The 24,544-nt window shown below is 41.5% G+C and overlaps 1 protein-coding gene across 1 annotated transcript; it reads left to right on the forward strand.

Moving 5' to 3' along the window:
* The first annotated feature begins 7,281 nt into the window (after positions 1-7,281).
* On the forward strand, positions 7,282-22,571 carry hsd17b12a (hydroxysteroid (17-beta) dehydrogenase 12a). The gene is made up of 11 exons (XM_066669645.1): positions 7,282-7,563; positions 15,187-15,233; positions 15,654-15,729; positions 17,952-18,059; positions 18,231-18,295; positions 18,999-19,043; positions 19,171-19,205; positions 19,703-19,784; positions 20,541-20,606; positions 20,721-20,870; positions 21,353-22,571. The coding sequence occupies exons 1-11, from the start codon at positions 7,383-7,385 to the stop codon at positions 21,458-21,460; spliced, it is 963 nt and encodes a 320-aa protein (XP_066525742.1). The 5' UTR covers positions 7,282-7,382; the 3' UTR covers positions 21,461-22,571.
* The last annotated feature ends 1,973 nt before the right edge of the window (positions 22,572-24,544 follow it).

Below are 24,544 nucleotides of genomic sequence, written 5' to 3' on the forward strand. Positions count from 1 at the left end.
CTTTTAAACCTTTCAGAATATACAGAGTTCACACACCATTGTGGAGCTGAGTGCAGAGTGCAGATATGTATGTGGCCAAAATATATGTTAGATGCAAAGAACACAAGCATGTAAAGATATCTATGTCATTTAATGTTGTGATTAGCTTGAAATGAGACCATGTGAGTGATGGAATTAAATGGCATGATTTAATGGTCTGATCTTCTCATCCTTTCACAGGCAAACTGGGTTAAAATTTGACAACGTGCATGAGAAGTTGGATCCCTCCTGATCCAGTCTCTTGGGCCCAGTTTCTTACCTATGGAGGATATTTGAGCTACTGGATCTAGGAGCAAGAGGGCACAGAAAGGTATTTAAACCTGTATCTTTTTAAAGAGGTTGTGTTAAGAGTAGCTGGTGGACTGTGTCTGTTCCTGGAAACTCTTCACTCATTTGGCGGTTTTCTGAACAGCAGAAAGGGCTCACTATCCTGAGACTTCAGATGTTAGAAAGGGACTGTTTACAGATATTTTCTGGGCATGGTCTTGTTGATACACGTTGTAAACTTATTACATCAATCTGTCAGTAAGCTTGTCTTCACTCCAGACTGTGAGAGGAGCTCTGATACAGTTAAACACAGTTCAGCTGCCTGTATGAAAAGGAGCGGACGCTTTTGATGGGTTTCTGACCGTGTGCTTGTAGAGTATATGAAGACGTACAGACAAATCAATCATCATAATGGTCATTCCAGCATGCAGAGAGTTTAGCAGCTCAGAATACAATACGGTGTCATGGTGTGTGTGTGTGTGTTTGAGCACACATGGTTTAGTCTGTTAGATGTGTGTTTAAATAAGGATGTGCACATGTATAATGTGCACACATGTGGCTTGTTCTACTACACCTCAGCGGAATTCAAAAGTCAGAGTACAAAATTAACACTAAAGTTGTTTTTCACATAAACCTGGAAACGTACAAAAGTAAGGTTCAGAGTTGTGATCATTCTTGGTGACTGGTAAAATGTAAGCACATTTATAACACTGCTGAACACTGTCTTTATACATAAAAAAAAATGTCAGAGTGTTTTAGTCCCAGCTCTTAAACATAGAGCACATGTTCAGACAATTTTAAGATGGATTTAATCGACTCTTCACAGGCTTTTGTCAGAGTTAGTGATCAGAGTGTGTGCCAGATTGAGCGCAAACTGTCATTAACACAGAAAGGCGAGATATAAAATATGAAAATCTGAAGTTCATGCAGATAATTCAAATATTGTAGTTTTTACTCAAATTAATAAGCTGATATTTTGTAGTTTAAAAAAGAATATGTATTAAATGAAAAAAAAGGAAAAGCATGAGCACTACGCCCAGTGAATCTGTGAACCCCACTGTATGTGTTTATAGAATATGTGCATAGATGCGCAGTATCTTTAAAAATAAATTGGTGTTTACTATGTTTGTGTATGGTGTAGTCATCTGTGGGTGACATTTAACATGATTTATCTAAAGTTAGGTTGTCTGTAAGTGTGATTGATCATATTCACATGGAGCTGTGCAAGGCTGTATGTGTCTGTAACTGTGTCTGAATGTGAATATATACGTGTATGAGTGTGTGTACTGTCAGATGAGTTTGTAATTGAGTGTGTATCACAGTAGTCTGAGTATTTGTGTATGTGTGTGTGTGTCAGAGAGAGAGAGAGAGAGTCCAGAGACAGACGGAGGAGCACACGTGCTGGCTAAGATTACTGAGCAAGCCGTGAGGGAGTGCCATCATTTTTTTTTTTTAAATATGTTTTGCCTGTACAGACTGAAAATTACAATTATATATAGCTCTGGATTAATTGTCTAAAGCATGTTTAAATCCTGTTTGGTACGTATATAAAGCAACAGTGTCTAAAAGGTTATTTAGGCTTTAGTCAGACCCCAGAACAACGTATGCAACTGGCAGGCCCCTGTCTGAGCTGCAGGGGTATTTTTTTCAATGAAGCAACAATGAAAGACAGCACCCCATTAACCCCACTCCTCCCAATCAGATATATGTATATTCTTATTTTTATATTTATAAAGCTGTCTTTTGTTTAGTTTGTTTCTTTAGTTAGAGCTAATTCTGGTTCAAGTCATGCTCCTGCTTTTTTTTTTTTTTTTTTTTTGAATGAGTGCATTTTAAAGCAGTGTCATTCAGTATTGAAACATCTAAAAGTGCCATGTGTTCCACATAGAGATCTCTCCATTGTGCAAGTTCAGGGAAGCATGGTAAATTATGGTTCAGTTCAGCTCTGAACAATTTCTCTGAGAACCATTAGACACCTTAATGTCTTTAAAAGATTTTCAAGTATGTGGCTATATTTTTAAGCTGACCATCATCTGTACACCACTGAAAAATGCTGTGCTGTTAATGTTTTTGTGAAGAAATTGATTAGATGTATATGCCCAGAATAACTGAATTTAACTGAGTGAACACATATATCATGCTATCATCGAGCACGTTCCTCTTCAACCATGTGTTTGTACAAATGTGGTGTGTGTGTGTGTGTGTGTGTGTGTGTGTGTGTGTGTGTGTGTGTGTGTGTGTGTGTGTGTGTGTGTGTGTGTGTGTGTGGCTTGTTTGAACAGGTAAGAAGTATTTGACCAAAAAGCCTGTGGATGTATGTTAGTTGTGATGCAGTGAAAGAAGTACAAGGTGTAATGTTAGGAACTGAACAGGGTGAAGTAAGAAAATATTACATTTTATGGGTAAAACAGAGGTTACAGCATTGTGTGACATTTTAGATAATAACTGTTTCATTATGAAATGAGTAGACATGCATGTGTGTGTTTGTATACATATATCTGTCCATCTGTCCGTGTTTTTGTGTGTGTGTGTGCGTTTGTAGACTTCTAACTGTTTGTCTGTGAATGTATGAGGCTACCTCTATCAGTGTGTGTTGGAATGTGTGTATGTTTTCTACCAACTAGTGTGTGTGTGTGTGTGTGTGTGTGTGTGTGTGTGTGTGTGTGTGTGTGTGTGCGTGTGTCTATAATACACACCTGTTTATGTGTTTGTATCTGTAGGAAATTATTTGTAACAATAATTTATTCAATTTGACTCTCTGCTATTGTCTATATGTTATAAAATGCATTAGGTTTTGATTGTGTCTCATTACATTTCTGTAAGAAATCCACATTAAAAATTCCTCCCAATTCCTGAATCTGTAGGAGGCTAAAAGTTGACATTATGAGCACGTTTGCCCAGCTTTATCACACAGTTCTGTCTCTATATTTAGTACTGTTTCCACTGCATGCTGAGATGTATTGAAAGCATAGATACATACATATGAATACCCCACAAAATCATCATCCGGTAAATACACCATGAACACAAGAATTTAGTTACTGTATGGGGAAGTGTAAAATGTCGGGAGCTTGTTTTCTTTCACGTTGTTGTGAATTGTAAAATTATGAACAAAACAACTGGTCCTGGATCTGTTTATTTGTCCTGTTCATAAAATGAAAGTGTTGATCATTTAAAACTTTGATTCACTTGAAGCAGCAGATAGTAAAGTAATCAATCTCTGGGCATTTTTTGTCTTGGTGTTTTTACAGGTGATCTACATGACACCCACAGGGAGGGGGGACAGTCCTGAAAGCCTTGTTCCTGTCTCTTCTTTCCGTGTAAAGTGGCAGAGGATTCATAAAGGAATTATTTGATCCAGTCAGGTATTTGATATCTGAGACTGTTTGTGAAGGCCTTGTGTTTAGAGCAGTTAAGGCACATTGTGAACGCTGTATTTTTCTTGTCACATTTGATGCTTATGATGCAGTTCCAGACCTTTATTTCCAGGCATGGGAAAGTGAATATTGTTGATGGAAAAGGCACAATTTAAACACTTTAAATTTAACTATCCTTAATGCTGGCCTTTAAATTTGTGCTCATGTGCGCGTGTACAGCTGCGTGACGACTGCGTGTGCTTCACGGGTTTTTAAGGTGACGTATGCTGAATGGCAGAGGCACTTAGTGAAAATTGTATGTATAATTCTAATAGAGAATACGGCAGTATTGTTGTGAGTAGGGGCAGTTTTAAACAGTAGTGTTATGACTATGCTTAAAGACACGTCCCCAGCTGTGGTCTGGCTGTTACGGCGCAGGTGTGGCTTGGTGCTGGGCTTATTATGGATTTAGAAAAGACAGACTACACAAAACATGTTTCGACATAATTTTCACGCAATGGCTGGTTTAATTTTGTAAGCTGGGTTTATGATGATTTCAGCATAGACTATTTTGTTTGTGTGTGTGTGAGAGAGAGAGAGACAAAGACGTACAGTAGCAGCGGTGAGGAGCGTCGCTCTCCACTTTTGCTGGTTCTGAAATGGCCGCCCTCCGAGGGCCACATCCTCTCAGCCGATCACATAGTTTCTTTACCCATATCCTCACAGATCAGACACTGTGTAAATCACATTTATAATAATTCTAAGCTTGGCTCTGGATGCTTTGATTTAATTTGGTACAAGACGAGTAGGTTTTTAAGAGTAGATCCTGTCATGTCCAGATCTTAATGTGGGTGCCCGCTCAAAAATTAAATGGCCTAACGTTAAGTGGGATTTACGCAAATTATTTCAAAGCTGGGATTTCTCTAAAATGTGTCGAGTGTCGAGGTTCAGACATGTGAATGTATCGATACTTTAGGGGGAGTGAGAACAGATTTGTAGATTAGTAGGTGAACACAGAGAGTTTCCCTGAAGTATCTGTAGCTGTGTTAATACGAATAATTTACATTTACATAAGAATAAACATGAGACACACAGCCACACGGGCCATATACTTCTCATCACACACTCGTGGTGAATATTCGAGATAATAGTAATACTTCTAAATAATATCCCAACTAAACCAGCCTTTTTAATGTATAATTTTATTTATAGCTCAAGCACTAACTGATTGGGTTAAATGTGCTGTTTAAATGCTGGATTTTTGAAAATGCAATTATCTCTGTAGTAATATTTATGTTCATAAAAATAAATATGAAAAAGAAAGATTTTAATATTGTCATTAAATATATATTTAACTACAATAACAACTTGTACATTTGTTTAATATCGTGCATTTCTTGTGTACATTGGCATGTTGACACTGTATTGTGCCTTTATCTAATAGTGCTTTTATTGCCAATTAGCATTATTTGTTTTGCTGTGGTGTTTGTGCTAAAATAAATAAAAAAGATTTTTCTTTATCCAGTGGGTTGTGTTCTTTGTGTGTCTTATTTAAGATAAATAAAATCCTTCACACTGGTTATTTAACATACTGAAACATTTGCACCTTTCCTCGTGATTTTTGTTGTTCACTAAACTTTCTGAACAGACTACAAAAAGCAGTTTTGGAAAGCAGTGTCAGAGTATAACCTGGTGAAACCCAGTCGAAATAAAATGCAAACGACCAGCTGTGTTTTGGATTAAACCTCAGGACCCATTACTTTTTTGTACTCTGCAGTGTGCGAGGATTGCTTTTCCTGTGTTAATACAGACTTGCAGTTCTTTACGCATTTAATTTCTACGTTAAAACTCAGATGGGTATGAGGAGTGAGAATGGCGACAGGACTCGAGTGCCTTGTAGACGAGAGAAGCAGCTGCTGTGTGTGAGTGAGAGAGAGAGAGAGAGAGAGAGAGAGAGAGAGTTTGAGAGAGACATCACAGCAAGCTAAAGAGGGAGTATCTTGTTACACATATCTGACTATTCCACCACGTTCCGTCCCTTAATGCTTGTGAAACCTTGGTGAAATTCTCGATGTGCTCTCACACTCGTGAAACTATTTTGTGTTGTAACCTTCTCCTCCAGCTCAGCTCCTCTCTCCCTCACTATTTACATAATCCAGCTCGCTTCCGTGTTTGAAAAGCAAGATATCGCCGCTTCTCGCGAGATTTCAGCAAGGCGCGCCTGGTAGTTGTAGTTTTTCCCCCGTCTCAGGTTCATTTGGTGTACTGTGCCTCAGTTTCTGAGCTGCAGACAAACTACAATGTTTCTCATGCTGGTACAGTGTGTCCTCGTCGTGCCTTTCCCTGTGTAGCCAAAAATGATGTTTGCCCCATAGTTCTTTTAACGTTTATTTGTCCTACATCCAGAGAGGTTTTTCGAGAGCGCTTTACTAAAGGTAATGGTTCTGTGGAGGTCTGTGAACACATTCTGAACTACCTCACGGGGTTTTTAGACGGTATACTGACAAAACACCTATTGATACGTCCTGCTTAGCCGGTCTGCGCACGCTCAGATCCACACTTTTTTGTCATTTGTTTCTTATCTTTTTTTTAACAATTACACAACCTTAGCTTACTGTTATTTGCTCCAGTGTTCCAAAACTGTACACGGACAATCAAATTTATTATAAACAAATAAATAAAATAACAATTGAAGCTATTTCTTATCACCGTATTAGTAATTACTACTAATAATTAATAATTATGTTTATAATTTGTTTAGCAGCATTTTCTGATTAGCTATTTTTAGTCCATCGAAATACCTTACGTGATATTTTATTTAGGCGGCTGTAGCCAACTTATAAAAGTAAATTATGGTAGTATATTTTGACAAGGCAGCGCAACTCGACAGAGCAGCGGCCCTACTGGTTTCTCTCTGATAGTAAACCAGGCGCGTCTTTTAAAAGGCTTTCACAAAGATCCAGAGAGAACGACAAACACGTTGTAGAGCATTCTATCCTCTTTAGAACGCCGAGGGCAAACAGACAATTAGAGGGAACGAGGAGAACATTGTAGAACTTCTTCACCATGAAAACACGGAGGCATCATGTTTTGTTTTTTTGTTTTTAGCTAAGAGTGTATGAGTCATATGTGAGCCAGCACCCGTGAATGAACGTGAACGGCGTTCCTGTGACCAAATCGAATCGCCCGGAGATCACTCCGAAGGCGGGAGAGCGTTGGCTTCTCCAGCCAATGGGCGAAAAGCTTCATTCATAAAATAGTGGGGGCTGAGAAGTGGAAAACGTGGATTTGGAGGTTTCATAATGCTGACTGAAACGGGGGAAAACCTCGCTCTGAACCACAGCCAATGGGCGCGCTCGAATGGAGGTTAGCAGGGCGCTCGTCCAATGGGCTCGCGCGCCGCCGCCGCTGATGCCCCGCCCTTCGGCGGAGAGACGATCTGATGAATGAGAGAGGAGCCCTGGTGATTGGCACCGGAAGCAGGCAATCCGCTGCGACCTTGCGTTGGAGGATGGGAGTCTGGGCCAATGGGCGGCCCGCGGGGGCGTGTCCGGGACGGCGAGCGAGTAGGTGGGGGGTGTGCACTTAAATCCGGCCAGACTAGTATGTTAGAGGAGTTGTGGGGGTGTGATGCCACAACCTGCTTTATAAAGGGGGGCTCTGCACGTTGTAGGCTGTGAAATCAGAGCACGTCGCCTAATTTGCACCGGAGCAGGCCACATGGAGGTGTTCAGCGAGATGCAGAAGTTGCTTGGCGGGGCCGAGGCTGCTCTGCTCTGGGTCGGGACGCTCACCACAGCCTTTCTGTTTCTGTGGATCATCTACACACTCCTCTCCGCCTTCAGGATATGGGTGCTGGGCAACGGAGACCTGCTCTCACCCAAACTGGGCCAATGGGCAGGTGAGTTCAATCTGCTCATTCCCAGCCCTCACAGGCTGAGTCAACATCTGACTGGGACTGAGCCTTCAGCTCAAACTCCCTCAACTTCACAGGGTCGGTTTCAGACTACTGCCAATTGAACTTTCGGGTCCAGTTCTCTAGTATTATTATTATTAATTATTGTTTTGAGTTGATTTTAAGCACGTCCCAGGTAAAGACATAAAAATATGTTTGACCCATTTGTAGTGATGACGAGGAGGATAAATGTAATGCGTTTAACAAGAAATCGCCTGATCAGAGTCAGTGTAACTGAGGTGCATTGATTGTTGTGCAGAAAGCTCCATACTGAGGCGGTGAGAGTCTCAGGTTGACAGATTGCGCCATACATCCACGGACTGTGCGCACATAATCGCAGCTTCTGACTCACTCTCATGAAGTCAGACTAAATCAAGGCAGCTTTCTAGAAATGGGCACCCCGTTTTTGCTTTAATATTGATGAGAACATAAACAGGAATCATCAGTGTAATATAGACTAGAAGTCATTTTAAATACCTTATTTTTTATTTGATTTATTTGCATTATAATTATCACTATAGACTCCTGAACAATTAAATGGGTCAGGTTCTAGTTTGTAGGCATCGGCTGTTGAATGTGTTGAGGTTTTATTTTCTAGACTTTAATTTTGTATGCCGTGTCCGTCTCCTGTAGGGTGGCTGGAGCTGGGTTGGATCGGCCTGCTCTGACCCAGTTCTCCAGTTTCTGTGCTCGGGCGCTGCGGCTCTCCTCACAAGCACGAGGTTTGATTCCTCTCGGTGAATGCCTCTGCCTTTTTTTTTTTTTTTTTTTTTTTTTTTATAAAGGGGGTGGCTAAATGCCTCGGTGGGTTTCTAATGGCCCCGCAACGCAACCCACAGCAGCACCGTTCATGTGGTGGCAGCGTTTAGGCTGCTTTTGGCAACATGACGCAGTTTAAAACGCCAATCTCAATTATAATGCAGGTCCGTACCACGTGCGGCTGTTGAGGGGAGCCTTCAGAGCCGCTCTGGAAACTTCCACTGAGCCCCATCTGAAAAATAAATCCCCACCGGATTAACGCCATAACAGCGTTTATCTCGATCTGTATGCTGTTAAAATTATTATTACCATGACGAGTATTAGTTGTATTCATTTAATCTCTAAGTCTACGTATTTTTAAAGATCTGAATGTAGGACCCGGTTATATTAGTGGAGAGGCTCCTCACTGGAGCCGCCTCGGTGCTGTGCGCCCCCTAGCGGCGGTTCTGTTATGACCCACAGCTCGGGGCTGAAAACGCCATTTATGTTCCTCACCCCGTGCTCAGGTTTGTGTGGTTCGTAGCGCACTGAATGAACAGGCTGCACCAGTACACGTGTTGTGTGAGTGTGTGCGCTGGTGTCGATGCGCTGTCCTCGGACCACGCCCTGAAACGGTGAGTCAGTGAGGCAGGGTCCGGTCGGACTCGTCTCACATTCTCTCCCGCTGACACTCGCTCTGCCCTCTGCGCGCTTCAGCTGCAGGTCGAAACAGGAGGTGAGGGCAGGGGCAAACGCTCCCCTCTCGCAATCCCGCACCACTGGTCCAGTCAGGTTGAGCAACAGCCAGTTTCATAGTTTCAGCTCCAGCCGTCATATCCTCATTCACTTTGGCGTCTAGACAGTGGCGTTATCAAGGAGATTTACTCGGGTTTACTACCAGATTGTGTCACACAACGTGTGTGTTTAGATGTACATCTGATTGTTTTTATTATTATTACTACTCATACACTAATCTGATACAGTGTAGATATTTGTAACTTAATTTGAGTAAACATTGTGTGAAAGTTCTTGATGTTGGAAGTGAATTCTAGTCTAAAATGTCATGACCCAGTTTCCCAGATGTATCTTTATGGTCATGGTAACTACTAGAGAGAGGAGGAGCGTGCAGAGTGTGGTTCAGTGTGATGCTCACTTTACCATTTTAAAATAGTCTTTGTCCTGAGAGGCTTTAGGGAGACCCAGCAAATTATAAAAGTTAATAATAAATGAGAAATTGTTGTACTTCCTCAAATAGTAGGTTAAACTAGCTTCTGAAGTCTGAGACTAACACTGAAGTCCTTAACATTATAACTATTATGTCGATGACGCTTAAATGAAGTATTCTACAAGGTACGTCTTGACTGATTGGTTTAATTAGTATTTTCTTTGGGCAGTGACATGAACTGCCTGCTCCTTGAACAGTTTGTCCAGCCCAAATATCTGAGGTATGTGGTTGCCAAATGCAAGGGTGTTTCTTGTGAAACACCTCAACCAGCCTGTGTCACATCCAGACCAACAAGTTATTCCCTCCCTTCAGGTTATGAAAGGTACTCGTCTTGCGTCCTTGTCGGGTGACTCCCCACGTTTCCTCACCCAGGGCGCAGGGTATGGATTTAGATATGCTCTGTACAAGTGCAACACACTCAGACAATCTTTTTAACTTTATGAAAGTGAGTCATGCTGCTGCATCAGAATGTAGTATTCCCTCAGTTGTACAGGGATCCCTCCACTGCTCCCAATCTTCAGGAGACCCCTGGTGGTCTAGTTTCAGTATTACACCTCTAGTTGTGAAGGTCATAAAGCAAACCAAAGCTTCGTTTACTGTCATGATTTTCTCAGCTTCTAAACTAGCCCCACCAGCTCACCCAGTCTTATTGTAGATTCAGGATTACCGTCTCTACTCGAGCAGTATAGAGGTAGTCAGTGCTTTCACATTTACTGAGGCCTTCTGTGTGAGGGTTTTTAGTCACTCCCCAAGAGCACAGTTGTGTGTAGACGATAACTGCTGTTACATCATGAGATGTGAGTCTTCAGTTGAAGCCGCCCCCCCCCCCACCACCACCAATTCTCTTTCACATGTCGTACTGTATCACAGATTATATAAGTATGCCCATGTCCAATTGGGTTTGTTCATTTTCAATAAGTATGCCCATGTCCAATTGGGTTTGAAAATCATGTTTTGTCATGTTTTTTAGGAAGGAAAAGCTAGCTTAACCTTAACTTTCAGTATGTCTTCCTTTTTTATTTATTTATTTCAGAACAGATAGTTGTTCTCTCTGTAACCTCAAGTTGACTTGGTTTTCAGCCTTGTGAAGTTAAAAATGGTACTCCACATCCCTAAAACTATCTGTAGCTATAATTGTTTTATCAAATTAATTAGCTCAATAGACCCGAGTTGTGATGTATATTAAAAACGTGAATTTCACTTAACATTCATAGCAATGTCTTACTTTGTCTCTGGCCAACTTTTGAAATAACTTTTGCTGCAAACTAATGACAACACATTGGCTGCCTTAAAGTGGTGAAAAATGGACAGAGGAGCAAGTCTCTGGTTTGTGAATAGCTGAATTCCCATTCATAGCAGGCAAAGGCACATGTGAATGAAATGTATTTGTGTGTGTTGGTGAGAGAGTGAGGCTGCATGCTTGTGAATGTGCAGCTTGGTGTGCTGTGTGAATGGTGACAAAATGTGACTGGCTCCGGTGCTGTGGAGGCGGAAGGGCTCAGAGTTAGTGAGTGGGAGTGATGGAGAGGGGTGGAGGGGGGGGTGAGGAAAAAGAGACTGGCGGGCTGCTATTAAACAGAGTGAAGGGGGGGGCTTCTCAAAGTGAACACTGCCATTCATGTGACCAACACGCTTGTTGCCACGTGCTGCAAAGGGATGCTGGGTAAAATTGCAGCCCCTCCCATTCTCCCTCCTCCTCTTTTCTCTGTCTGAGCCTCCATCTCACTCTCCATCACTAGTGTCTCTCTCTCTCTCTCTCTCGTTTGCCCTCCAAGACCCCCTCCCTCCCTTTTCTCTTCTCTGTCACGACTCAGTCGCTTTTATTTATTTATTTACAGAAAAAGGGAATCTTCCATCTGGCGTTTCTCTTCTGAGATCAGTTTATGCACTTTGTTGCATTAATATTATATTTTGTACATAACCCATTCCGGCATTTGCTTAATCTAGACATCGAATGTATCTCATACTTAATTGGAGAGAGAGAATTCTTCTTCGTAACACATGGAATAAATGGGCAAATGGACTGTGTCCTGGTGAAAACGTGTGCGTTGTTCTCATTTATTTTAGTGGTGATCTGCGTCTTAGATTCCCAGCACATCTTGTCTAATTCTGACACTTTGATTCAGCCCATAGCTGACATTAGGAATGGGAATCAATGCAAGAAAAGCCACTGCCACCTGAGCAGTTCCTATAGTCCTGCTGTACCTGTTTATACCTGGCTAAACCTGTTCCACCAGAATAACTGAGAGAGATGTTCAGAGGTTAAAAAATAATAATTTCCTAATAATTACTGTCATCAATGCATCTCTTCTCTATAGGAGTAGCCTGAATAAGCAGCTCTGCTTTAATATACACACGGCATATTTTTGGTCTACTCTAATTTTGGAGAAAGGGGGCAGGCTTTAGGAACAAGGGAGAACTTGTGATTTTTTTTTTTTTTTTTGTAGTAAAAACTTGCAACTACTTCCTACTATTTCTGATATTGCTTGTGTGGGTTTTTTAAAGACACAATAAATCCCCCCTGTTTTAAATCAGAGTAACGATGCTATTTTGGGTGCTGAACTGCTCTGCTGTGTAGTTTTTCTCCTGGCCATGTGACAGGCCTATGCTATTTAAAGTGAGATCTGCTGCTTTTAGGAGTGGGAGGAGGTGCAAGAGTGGGTGTTTTAGCATTCTGCAGAACTACTGAGCCAGAGATGGACGAGCTCATTCATTTTGGGGGGTGGTGGTGTGAGGGGGCAGTGGGGTGGTGTGTTTGGGGTTGGGTGGGGGGTGTGAGTTGGGTTGCGACAGATTGCATACAGTAGAAGCCGGTTTTAGAACCATGCCATGGATACACCTTATATAACAGAGCCCAGTGCAAAGATCTAATCAGACACTTTTTATGTAGAAGGTTTCTATTTGTGTAGCATCAGCGTGCCACTGCATACTAGAGTGACGTGCTGGTCTGTACATCACGACAGTTAGTTCCTTTTAGGCTGAGGGGGAATAAGTGGAAATGCCCTGTTGAATAGGGCAGGATTCTGCAGCAGGGCTTCGAGTGCTTTTCTGGCACTAATGTAGTGCAGCAAGAGCTCCATGGTGAGCTGGGTTGCTGGGGAAAGCAGAGAGTGGGTGGGGGTGTGTGTGGAAGGGAGGGATGTGTGGATTGGGGGGGCAGCTGGATGGATGGAGGGAGGGCAGCATGTTGTTGATATTCAGGTGTAGCGGCTGTTCCAGACACGGCAGCTATTTTTACTCACTCTGCTGCTTTTTTTAGCCTAGGAAGAATGGGAGCGGGGCCGGTGCGCCTGTGTGACGCTGGGACAGTCCATATTTCTGAGCGTGGTGTTCGTGAACAGACACTGATGACCTCTGCAGTACAGCACCAAGACACTTAAAGTGGAGGAAAGGGCATGAGAAATGAATTAACACTCAGCTGAGTTGCTTGAACCCTTCATATAAGCCCCATTTCATTTTCATCCCAACCAACTCCATAGCAACCAAATGGGCAAAGGGTTGGAGGGGATACTGTGTTTAATGATCAGCCCCTTTTGTTACATGCGCCCTTTCTTATTGTCATGTGTGTGTACATGCATGGAGACTCTGGGTTTTGTATGCAGCATGCACTTGTGTCCCTGGTCGCACGTCAGTGCTTCTCGTAGTACTCACGCAGCAGCTTGCGTAGATCCTCTCCATGGCACTGCTCACGTGAGGGCAATTAAACCCTGCCAGGAACTCTGGGGTGGGCTTAACTCGAGGGGGTGGGGGTGTTCCATTAGAGCATCTGCTTTTGGATTTCAGAAAACTTGTATAGGTCAGTAGAGTGTAGCTTAGTTTTATTAATTACAAAGGTTAAGTTGAAGTAATGAATCAGTTTGGCATTAGAGTTTGAGTGACATTGACAATATATAGCATAGCTAATATGGTATGTAGATTTATTTATTTTATTTTTTTTACATTTTCATGATGCATCTCATATAATGTTAAATACAGACACATTTGCATTAGCACTGAAATTCAAAAACTTTAAGGAACCAATGTGATTTCATGTTGTTCTTCACTAAATCCAGGAAAACAGGACTCCTTTCAGAGAATGTATAAGGATACAGGCAGTATGTATTTCTCATGATAGCAAAATATATTAGCATATGATTCCTCATTCCCTCCCTCCTTTCCATTCCCCATTAATGTACAATGTAAGGTGTGGCTTCAATTTAAAGGAGCCCATCTTAACACTTAACTGAACCCACTGACCCTTTTTTTAGAGAACGCTGCATTGTGGTGCATTGTTGAACGTACTGCACTTTATCTTTGATCTTTTGTGTGCATTTCCCCATTTCTGTAGGAGCACATGCACCTGTTCACATGGTTTTGAACTCCTATAGCTACTACCTGTCAGAATGACATGCAACTTTTTTTTTTTTTGCCAAACTGACCTTTGATGGAATGCCGCAAGTACAGGAGCCCATACGCTGATGCAAGACTTGGATTGTATCCTAGATCTGTTAACCTGTTAATCTGGCAGGATGCAGAATTAGTAAGAATTCATAAGCTCGAGTTTCACCCTTTTCCCCCTTATTTATTTATTTTCTAGATGATAAAAGATCTGAATGTTAAGTTAGGAACTCCTTAGTTACCAGTTCCTTAGAAGCTTAATGCTAAACTATTCTCTAATTGTAAAGACTTTTTTCCTCCTCCAAACTTGCAGAGCCATGGATCAGATTTCATGCTGTTGAACCCATTGAAGTTTTTCGAGCCAGAGAGCTTTTGATTCTTAACATGAGTTTAAAAATAGCTAGTGAATCGAGTTCTCCCTCTTCATCCCTTGACTTTGCGCAGTCTCCCTCTCTCCTCCTCTCCTCTTGTTTCTATTTTTGGCAGTCCCTAGGATCCCTCCTTACCCCTCCCTTTCTGTCAGGCTCTACAGACGTCATCACTCCCCACCCTCCCTCTCTGCTTTTTCCCTCTTTCTAGCCAACAGCTTTGCTCTAGTGAATGACCACTGCCTGGATCAGTCTTTCTTGAGCTGGGAGTGTTAAATGTGAGCATTGTGGAAAATAATGCATATGTCCCTTTATCCTCTCCACCTTTTTAAAAATAATAATAATAATAATGCATAGAGGAATGTGTACGTTAGAGCTGGGTTTTATTGCACATTGCAGGCAAGTTGTAGAAAAAAAAACATGGAGGCCCAGTGGCTTAAGCCAAACCGCCAAATCTACTACAGAGCATCAACTGGATTAATCCAATAGTTTATTGCTAGAAATTTTGCCAATTGTCTGTTATGCATTTTATTCAAGTTGTCCCTGTTCTATAAGACATTTGCTGACATTAGTGATTCTGATTGGACTTGCATTTTCTCACTGAAAGATGGCAATGCAACTTGATGCTTATACCTGGCCTTTTAAGGCTTTTAGTACAAGGCCATCGTGGTCACTCTTTTTAGTGCAGTGAATGGAGCTCAGGAGTCCATGTACAACATGTCCAAACAAATGACGAGAGTTGCCGAACAAGGTTCTAACTCTCAGCCTTCAACAAACGTGCTGAAAGTAGTGTTTTAGTCTGTTTGTGTGAGATAAACGTTGAATTCTCATGACCTCTTTCTCTCCATCTTCTTTTTCCAGTGGTGACTGGAGCCACGGATGGAATTGGGAAATCCTATGCGGAGGAGGTAAGGGTTCCTCTACTTATTTATTTCTCTCCCTCCACGGAAAGCACAGTGACTCATCACAGGAGATGGGGTTTCTCTGAGGCCACGGGAGGGAGGGCGATGGGAGAACTGTTCATGGAGAAGGGCCTTCTCACACACCTTCATATACTTCCAAGAAGTCTTGGAAAGTTTTCTGACGCCAACTGAAAGTAGAAAACGGCTTACTTCACAAATGCAGTGGACAGTTGACAAAGTCTGGTGCCACTGGTATAATGCTCATTGGTGACTATAGGATTTTATTCACTGCTGGCAAGATCTGCAGTTTGAGCTGAACTATTCCTTTGTTTGATCATTCAAATGTAGACATTGTGTAGTTGTCATATATTGTGTAATTTTTGTAGTAATTTCTCAACAGATTTCCTGATCTCTTCTGTTTTACAGCTTGCTCGGCGAGGATTTTCCATGATGCTCATCAGCCGCTCTCAGGAGAAGCTGGACGATGTTGCACAGTCCCTCGGTGTGTGTTTTATGGTTTCTGCATCCCTTGCCCCTCCTGCCCCAGCACACGCGTGCATACACACACACACACACCACATGGGCGAATGAACGAACCAGAACCCTTCTCTAACTCTCTGAATGACAGACAGTCCCCCTAATGTTAATGAAGCCGACTTTATTTTTAGTGCCGTCCTGAAAGGCAGGGTAGGGGGCATGGAGAGCTGACTGGCCAGATAGTTAATGCAGCCTGGCAGGAGCACATAGTCAAAGAACTACATAGAGCTCCAGTTGCCCTTTGTGCATCTCCTCCACTACACCTGCCATTGACACCTAGTCAAGGCCTGTAATGCAAATACATGCATTTCACTAGCTCCCAACAAACCATTATATCTTCAGAATTGTAACTAAATGAAGGAGAACCGCAAGCAATTATTAAACAGTTGTATTGGCTCATTCATCGTGAATTCAAAATATATGAAAAGGAACTGATGTGGCCAATCAGCGAGGATTATTTAATCTAATCCTTACCTCGGCCAGCCAAATGCAAATAAAGACGTACTCAACTTATGAGCTTGACCACACTTTAGCCACTCTGTCTGAATCTGATTTAATGTTTTTCTTGTCAAAATCATTTGACGGATCAGTTTTGGGTGTTTTGTAAATGCCCACAATATGAAGGTGGTAGTTATTTCTGACAAATATGGGATAAGGGCAACAGTATGCAGACAGGCAGACCATAATTCCTCTCCAGCTAAATGTTATTGTTGTTTGTCCCAGACTTCTCTTAAACAACAACACCCCCCAAAGACAAGCCCATAAACATTTTCCCATTTGACTCCCCTCCCTGTAAGTCCTGCAATCCTTTCTGATGACTGTCGTCATGGAAATTTTCAGGGTTGAGAGCAGGGGGTGTAGGAAGATGAGGATCTCCGTCTAAACACTCGTTGACGTCTGCAACCCTCCCCGCTGCACACCCTTTGATTCGCTTTTGCACGTAGCCAGACTTTATTTTTTTTTTTTTTTCTCTCTCCTTTCATGCTTTGTTTGCACAGGAGCCATTGCTTTTGATGTCTTTATGAAGCTACTGTTTCTGAAATAACTTGATGCTAAAATGATAAATGTCCTTCTAATTCTTACTGTCAGACACTCCAGTCTAGTCACTGTTTCACAGAGCTGGCCCTGCTTTTCTGAATGGGAGGGTGCAGTCACTATGGACTTCACCAGTTTCTCTCTCTCTGCACCACTCTATCTCAGTAGGCTGAATGAAGAGGGACTGTGTTAGTGTGAATGGGGGGGGGGGGGGGGGCTTCTCCCTTTCTGAAGAGATGTAATTCTGGCCCTGCTTGTGTGTTCTGCTCTGAATAATTAACTAATACAGCTTTTACTCTGAATCTCTAAATCAGCGTTTGGTTCCTCTTGTTGGAAGTCAGCAGAGCCTCTATTTGTCAGTGCTAATTCATATTCCTGTTTCCTTGGCTTTGTGGCATCTTTTTTGTTGTATTGCTCCTCCGCATGTATAGAAGAAAGGGGAAGAGATTAAAGTGGTGAAAAATGGAAAGGGGTTCTGCCATAACCACAGTCGTGCTGAAGGCTCACCGAAAGGAGGGAGGGGGTGAGGAAGTGGGGGGGGTTATGGGTAGTCACGAGCTGGGTCTCTTCCTGCCAAACCTGGCACTCTTTTGCTCACGCCTCAACCAAAGGCCCTGGCAGTGCGGGGGCTAGGAGTCACAAAGACCACTTTGCTACAGTCACGAAGCTATTTAAAGCCGGAAAGGCTCCCTCAAAATAGATTTCATGTTTGCTAACATAATAGTCTTTATTAGATCATGTTCAGTGGCCTGCAGTTCCCTGTCTCAAACCTAGCTCTGTCTTCGCTGTGTCTCCTCAAACAACAGCTCTCTACACCCAGATACATCAGAGGAATTTTCCTCTCATAACTCCCTCGAACAGGGTTCAGACAAATGAGTCTTTGGACAATACATTCTAATTGCTGCAGGCACGTCAGCTGAAGTAGAGGAGGGGTGTGCAAGTTGTAAGGGGCTCATTTCTTTGTGCGCAGCGCCCCCTGCCGTCCACACAATTTAAAATGTATGGTGTTCTCTGCAAGCTATTTATAGCACAGTGGCAAAGAATGGAACTCCTGCAGTAGAGAAGCCAGTCCTCAGTGTCTGCAAGTGATGGTGGGTGAACATGTATACATTTTCAAATGAATCATTATTTTGATAACGTGTTCTCTTGCAGAGAATCGCTTTAAAGTGAAGACTAAGACAGTGGCTGTGGATTTTGGGCAGGTTGATATCTACCCTAAGATTGAAGCTGCACTTGAAGGGCTGGAAATTGGAGTCCTTGGTGAGTTTGAATGAACTGTATTAATTTTCATTAAATCAGACACTTGTATCACACATCTAAATCTCCCAGACACTTCAACTATTGCGGTATACCATCCTTCCACAGTTTGACCCCTTAACTAGACAATATTTCTAACGTTACGCTAATCATTTCCTTACTTTTTCCTCACAGTGAACAATGTTGGTATCTCTTACCCTTACCCTGAGTTCTTCCTGCACATCCCAGATCTAGACAATGTGAGTAGCTTTGACGTACATCTTAATTTAACTAATTACTGTTATTTAATGCCTGGGTCACATTTAGAGGTATGTTAGGTTCCATAAAGGTTACAGAAAGTTACCTTTATGGCCTTTGTTAAACTTCACTACAAGTCTCTGTTAGCGTGCCTCCTCCTTAAGCAGAAGTAGTGAGTAGATTCCGAACAGAAGGCATTGTAACCTGAAATAAGGAGAAGTTGATCAAGGTTCTGTAAACATAAGCAGCTGTACCCTAGACTAATCACACCTAATTTCCTTAACTGCCTTTTTTTGTGGTTGGTCTTTGGAGAACTGTTTTGATAAATGAGACCTTTTAAAAAGTTTAAAGAACCTTCACACTGACTGATGTCTTAGTTTAATAGCAGTTAGGTCTTTGGTATTTCAACTGTACAATCAATCCAGGAACAAGATGGGAACCTTTTCATAAACTACTTTTAACACATATTGAGACATAAGGGTAGGCACTTCTGTGTGTTCTGTTGTGGTGATGCTAAGCAGGTATTTGCTGCGGTTTCAGCCATGAACACAATATCCCATGTTTAAAACAGAAGTGCTAGAAGATGCATACAGATGGTGTGCCCATGATGTAAAGCTAAAATGTCATAAGGATCTTGATTGACATCACTAAGATATATTTATGGTTTTCTCACTGTCTCATACCTGTTGTCTCCTCTTCTTTCAGTTTATTAACACAATGATTAATGTCAACATTACTTCTGTGTGCCAAGTAAGTGTTTGTTCCATTTTAAACCAAAACAGTGCCTCTGTCTGACGTGATTGCATTTGGTGGATTTTAAAGGACTTTATTGCTTTTTCTTGACCATGTTTTCTTCCACAACCTATTTTCTCATCAGATGTCTCGTCTGGTGTTGCCCAGGATGGAAGCTAGGTAAGTCTTTACACTGACTAACATAACTTGAGCTTCAAATAAAAATACAGTAAATTTGAAACCAACACTAAAAGGCAAGGTAGTGAAGATATGAGTAGAATTTATTTATTTAACCTGCAGTCCAGCATTACCTCCCATTTCCCACACTTTTTGGAAAAGGCTTGCCAAGCCGAGTAACAAATGCCTTGTCCTGATTGGCCCTGGAATCACACATGACTCAATATAGCCAATCATGGAGCTAGGAAAATTTTGTACAAATGGGACCAACCTCAGCTCTCTAAAGCACACTACTGCAGCTGCAGGGGTACTGCGTGAGAAAGCTGGTGCCATGGCAACACACAAGGCGATCATAATTAGTGTGTGTGCGTGCAGTGTGCCAGTCTGTTACATCTGTCATGGTGTAGATTCTCATTTCAGAGTCTCTGGTGAGCTTGTTCAGTGTGATATCAGGCTCAGCCTAAGCACAGTAAGCTATAACTCAATCCTGTCTTTTTCAGAGCTAAAGGTGTTGTCCTCAACATCTCCTCTGCCAGCGGCATGTACCCAGTTCCACTGCTCACTGTCTACTCCGCCACCAAGGCAAGTGGATACTCCTCTACACAATCCACCTTTTAAACGTCAGATCAAATCAGCTTGCACTAAACTTTAAATTAAATCATTGGAAGGTTCTGTCAATGGCTGCCAGTGTCATTCCTGGGAATCCCAGGCTGCGCACGTTTTTGTGCCCGTGTTCCCTCACACTTGTCCCAACCCACAAAGTGGCTTGTTAATTTTAGTCAGTGAGCTGGATGAGGGTGAGAAAACACACATTTGCAAAGAACACAGGTCCCCAGGATTGGGACTGAAGTTCTGGGTTACATCATCTGTTTATGCTCTTTATTCAGATTATTAATGGTCCTGGAATAACTCCAGCTGCATGTTGTGTTCTCCCTGCTCTAAAATCCATATCAGTTTGTTAATTAGTTCATTAGGTCGATCTTGTTTGGCAAAGTGCATGATCATAATATGGAGAAACATTGAATTAATTTGGTCAAGTTATTCAGTAATTCAAAGAAATGGAAATTGTTTTTTTTTGTATGTGCATATCTCTCTATGCCAGTATGTCTATCTTTCTCAATTGTAGAACCTGGGGCTAAACCCACTTGAATTAGCATCGCAACATTTACATATGTAAAGTGAATTAAATGTGTATATTTTAACTACAATAGTAAAACATTACATAAATGTTCTGTTATCAAATTGCTCCAAGCTCTGGTTTTCCAGGAGGTAGATGAGCACTACATATCAGGGGACTTTCGATCTTTTTTTAAAACAACTTTTACAACTCTATTATAGGCTTTTGTCGACTTCTTCTCTCGTGGACTCCAAGCGGAGTACAAGTGTAAGGGGCTCATCATCCAGGTCAGACTTTTACATTTCACTCTCTACAGAAAGAAGGCTTTTACTGATGCAATGTGGTGTGGGGGGTGGCTCTGGCCTTTAAGGACTGTCTAATATGTCTCTTAATTATTGCAGAGTGTGCTGCCATTCTTTGTGGCCACCAAGATGACAAAGATAAGGAAACCCACTCTGGACAAGCCCACTCCTGACCGCTATGTAGCTGCTGAGTTGACCACTGTGGGCCTGCAGGACCAGACGAATGGCTACTTCCCCCATGCAGTAATGGTAAGAACAGGACACTTCTCCACATACTGTCAGCTGAAAAGCCTAGATTTTGGGCTGATAACCTTTTTTGATCTTAAAGGGTGTAAGGCAACAGACTGTGCATGTCTTTTTAGAAATGAATACCATCTGCTCAACATGCAATACCGTGCAATGGGGGCAGTATACCAGACTGTGACTATTTATAAAATATTTATGCATTACTTGTCCATTGTTGACTTTGTACAAAATCAGTTTTAGGAGTTCTGATGTGGGTATCTTTTGCCTCTGATCTGCCCCCTGGTGGATATAGCTTTGAATACTTTAGTTAATAACCAAGCACTATGTAGACAACTAAATGCGCATATATAACTGCAGCTAAAGCATAAAACAGTTCTAAGAGTGAACAAATATTTCATTGCATTGTAATGACACCCGTGGCTTTAAAACAAATTACCAAGCCTTTGATTTTCTCAATCTTATTTTTATTTTTCTCCGTTTTGTAGGGATGGCTGACCACTGTTCTGGTTCCCATCAATTTGGTGATTTACTTTGGCATGCGCATGAACAAGGCTCAGCGTGGCGGTTACCTCAGGAGGAGAAAGCTGAAGTAGCTCACAATGATTGCCTAAAAGGAACTTGACCAACAACATCCAAAGTGTCCTTGTTCCTGTTTTTCTGAGCATAGTTTAGATATGACTGTCTGAAATTTTGTATTTTGAAGTGTTGCCTCATGGAGTACCTTTTAATATGTATGTGTGTATTTAAGAACTACTGACTGCACAGATGTCACACTGACACATCTTGAAATGAAGTAGTTCAGACACTGCCTTTAATTTGGTGAGCATTTCTGCTTGATCTGGGAGTAGGGATGTAGCTTTATGTACAGGGTCTAAAGAGTGCTGCACTGGTGCATGAAGGGGAATACTTTTCACTGCTGTTGTAAGCAGAGTGTAATTTGAATGGAAGGTGGGTTTGATTATACATATCATGTGTGTGTATATAACAGCCAATCGTGCACAGTTTGTTGCGCACTGATGCCAGTTCCCTGTCATATTTGTTTACACTCAATAAAGTGAATTTATTTTTTTCCTCTTAATTCTTGAATGATCAGATGAATATTGGCTTTTTTTTTTTTTTTTTTTTTTAAATCTTCTTTTTACATTTGTACCATTTACTCATACTTTATTTATGACCTTTGGTGGTGGTTTGTGTTTTTGTGTGTTTTATATTTACATGTTTAATGTAACTACATGCAATGGGGCTTTTTATAAAGAGCCATTCTAGACACACACACTGTCAATCTCTGATCATGCAGAATGTGCCTTTAAATTAAAAAAAAATTAGTCATGGTTACTGAAGATCTTTAAGCTGCTAGTCTGGGTCAGACAAAGCAATGCACTTATTGACTATTTAAAAAAAAAAAAAAAAAAAGGGGGGGGGGGCACAACATCTTGAATGTATTTATTATTTTTTTTAAGTCTTATTTTTAAATATATTCTATAACTTTAATCTTGGTATGATATTGTTTGGACCAAAGCCAGTTGAATGGAAATGCTCAGGTGTTGCAACAGATGGAAAACTTGAATTTTTACACAAAGACTTATGTGCCTTTTGTTTCTTACTTCATGTATACTTGTTATTGTTAATAAAATTTCTTTCCAATAAGTGATTTTTTTTTTTTTTTAATTGTGGTACAGCTGTGACATATGGTTTTCATTATTTGTATGTTAATCAGTTCAGCAAACATGAAGTAAAAGAACGATAATCAAAATACTTCTGGAAATGTGCTCATTTTCCACTGTGGACTAAAATCACCTGCCACTGCTAAGGCTGTTCATGATCTACTGTGATTCAAAAATGTTTAATATTAAAGTATATTATCTGCAGTTTAAAGGTAAGAGTAGCATGTTACCCAGTTAATAAAAATTTGGGGCAATGTTTGCCCTACCTTCTGCGCCAAAAGTGTGTACTTCAAAATGAGCTTTCCAGCTTAGGGCAAGAAGTAGGGCCTGGGATTCAAACCTAGGTGGCTTCCCCTTCTAGTAAGAAAGTCTGTTTACAGTCTGTTTACAAAATTAACTAAAAAGTACAAAAATCAAACACGTATTTTTGAAGCAAATGTATAAATAATTTATGGAATGTTTAAAAACTCACCCATCCTTATACATGCATGGTATTCATACGTGTCTGCATATTTCTTAAACTAAGATACAACTTAAAAACAAACTTAGTGGCTTATGTTTTTTTTTTGTTTTTTTGTTTTTTTTGTAAGACAAACTGATTTGCAATGAGATATAACCCTACACCCCTATAAATCTACACAAATCAAAAGGATAAATGTGCCTAGACCACTATCATGCCACACTATCTAAAATAAATGCCACTTAACATAAAGACAACTTTCCATCAGTCATTAGAATCAGAATGGGTCATGAGCGGCATGTAAAGAGGTATGTTTTTCATTCACTTTCGTATTTTGGATTTCTTTCATATTATGCTGTGATTTGTACTGTGCTATATTGCCATTCTTTTATGAAGAGAAATTAGTCTCAAATTACTTTACAAATGGGTAAATGTTAATCCACAAATTAAACACAAGTCACATATGTTTCACTATTCACAAATGAATACATCTCAATCTGTGTCTCGCGGTCTGCAATTTGTACAAATACAGTTACATTCATAAATACGTGTTTTTGGTTTTCATAGATATATCATAATTTTATGCGAAAATAAATATCATCATCATCATCATCTTCTTCTTTTCTGCTTTTCCATTTCAGGGTCGCGGTGTAAAGAAGCCCAGACATATCTGTCCCTCTCTGTCCTCCTGGGGGATCCCCAGGCGTTCAAAGGCCAGTCAGGAGATATAATCCCTCCAGTGTGGCCTGGGTCTACCTCGGGGCCTCCTTCTAGTTGGACGTGCCTGGTATACCTCCAGTGGGAGGCGTCCAGGAGGCATCCTGATCAGATGCCTGAACCACCTCAACTGACTCCTCAACGCGAAGGAGCAGCGACTCTACTCCAAGCTCCTCCCTAGTCACTGAGCTCCTCACCCATTCACGGAGAGTACACCCAGCAACCCGTCGGAGAATGCTCATTTTGGCCGCTTGTATCCGCAATCTTGTTCTTTTGGTCATTACCCAGAGCTCATGACCATAGGTGAGAGTGGGGATGTAGATTGACCAGTAAATTGAGAGCTTTACTTTATGACTCAGCTCTCTCTTCACCACAACGGTCCAGTACAGTGATTGCATTACTGCAGACGCTGCACCTAACCTACTATCCCTCTTCCCAAATCTTGTGAACAAGAACCCGAGATACTTGAACTCCTTCACTTGGGGCAGGTTCTCACCCCCTACCTGAAGGGAGCATGCCATCTGTTTCCAAGAGATAACCATGGCCTCAGAGTTGGAGGTGCTGATCCTTAAACCGACTGCTTCACACTCGGCTGCAAACTGCTCAAGTGAACACTGGAGGCCTCCATGCAAAAAAGCCAGAAGAACAACATCGTCCGCAAAAACATCCGTCCTCGACGGAAGCCTTCCTGTCCCAGGTTACACCTCGCCACACTGTCCATAAATATCAGGAACAGGAGTGGAGACAAGGCACAGCCCTGGCGGAGTCCAATGCCCATACTGAACAAGCTTGACTAACTACCACTACCTTACTCTAAGTGTACAAGGACCGTACAG

The sequence above is a fragment of the Hoplias malabaricus genome, chromosome 4, assembly GCF_029633855.1.
Source record: "Hoplias malabaricus isolate fHopMal1 chromosome 4, fHopMal1.hap1, whole genome shotgun sequence".
Classification (NCBI taxonomy): domain Eukaryota; kingdom Metazoa; phylum Chordata; class Actinopteri; order Characiformes; family Erythrinidae; genus Hoplias; species Hoplias malabaricus.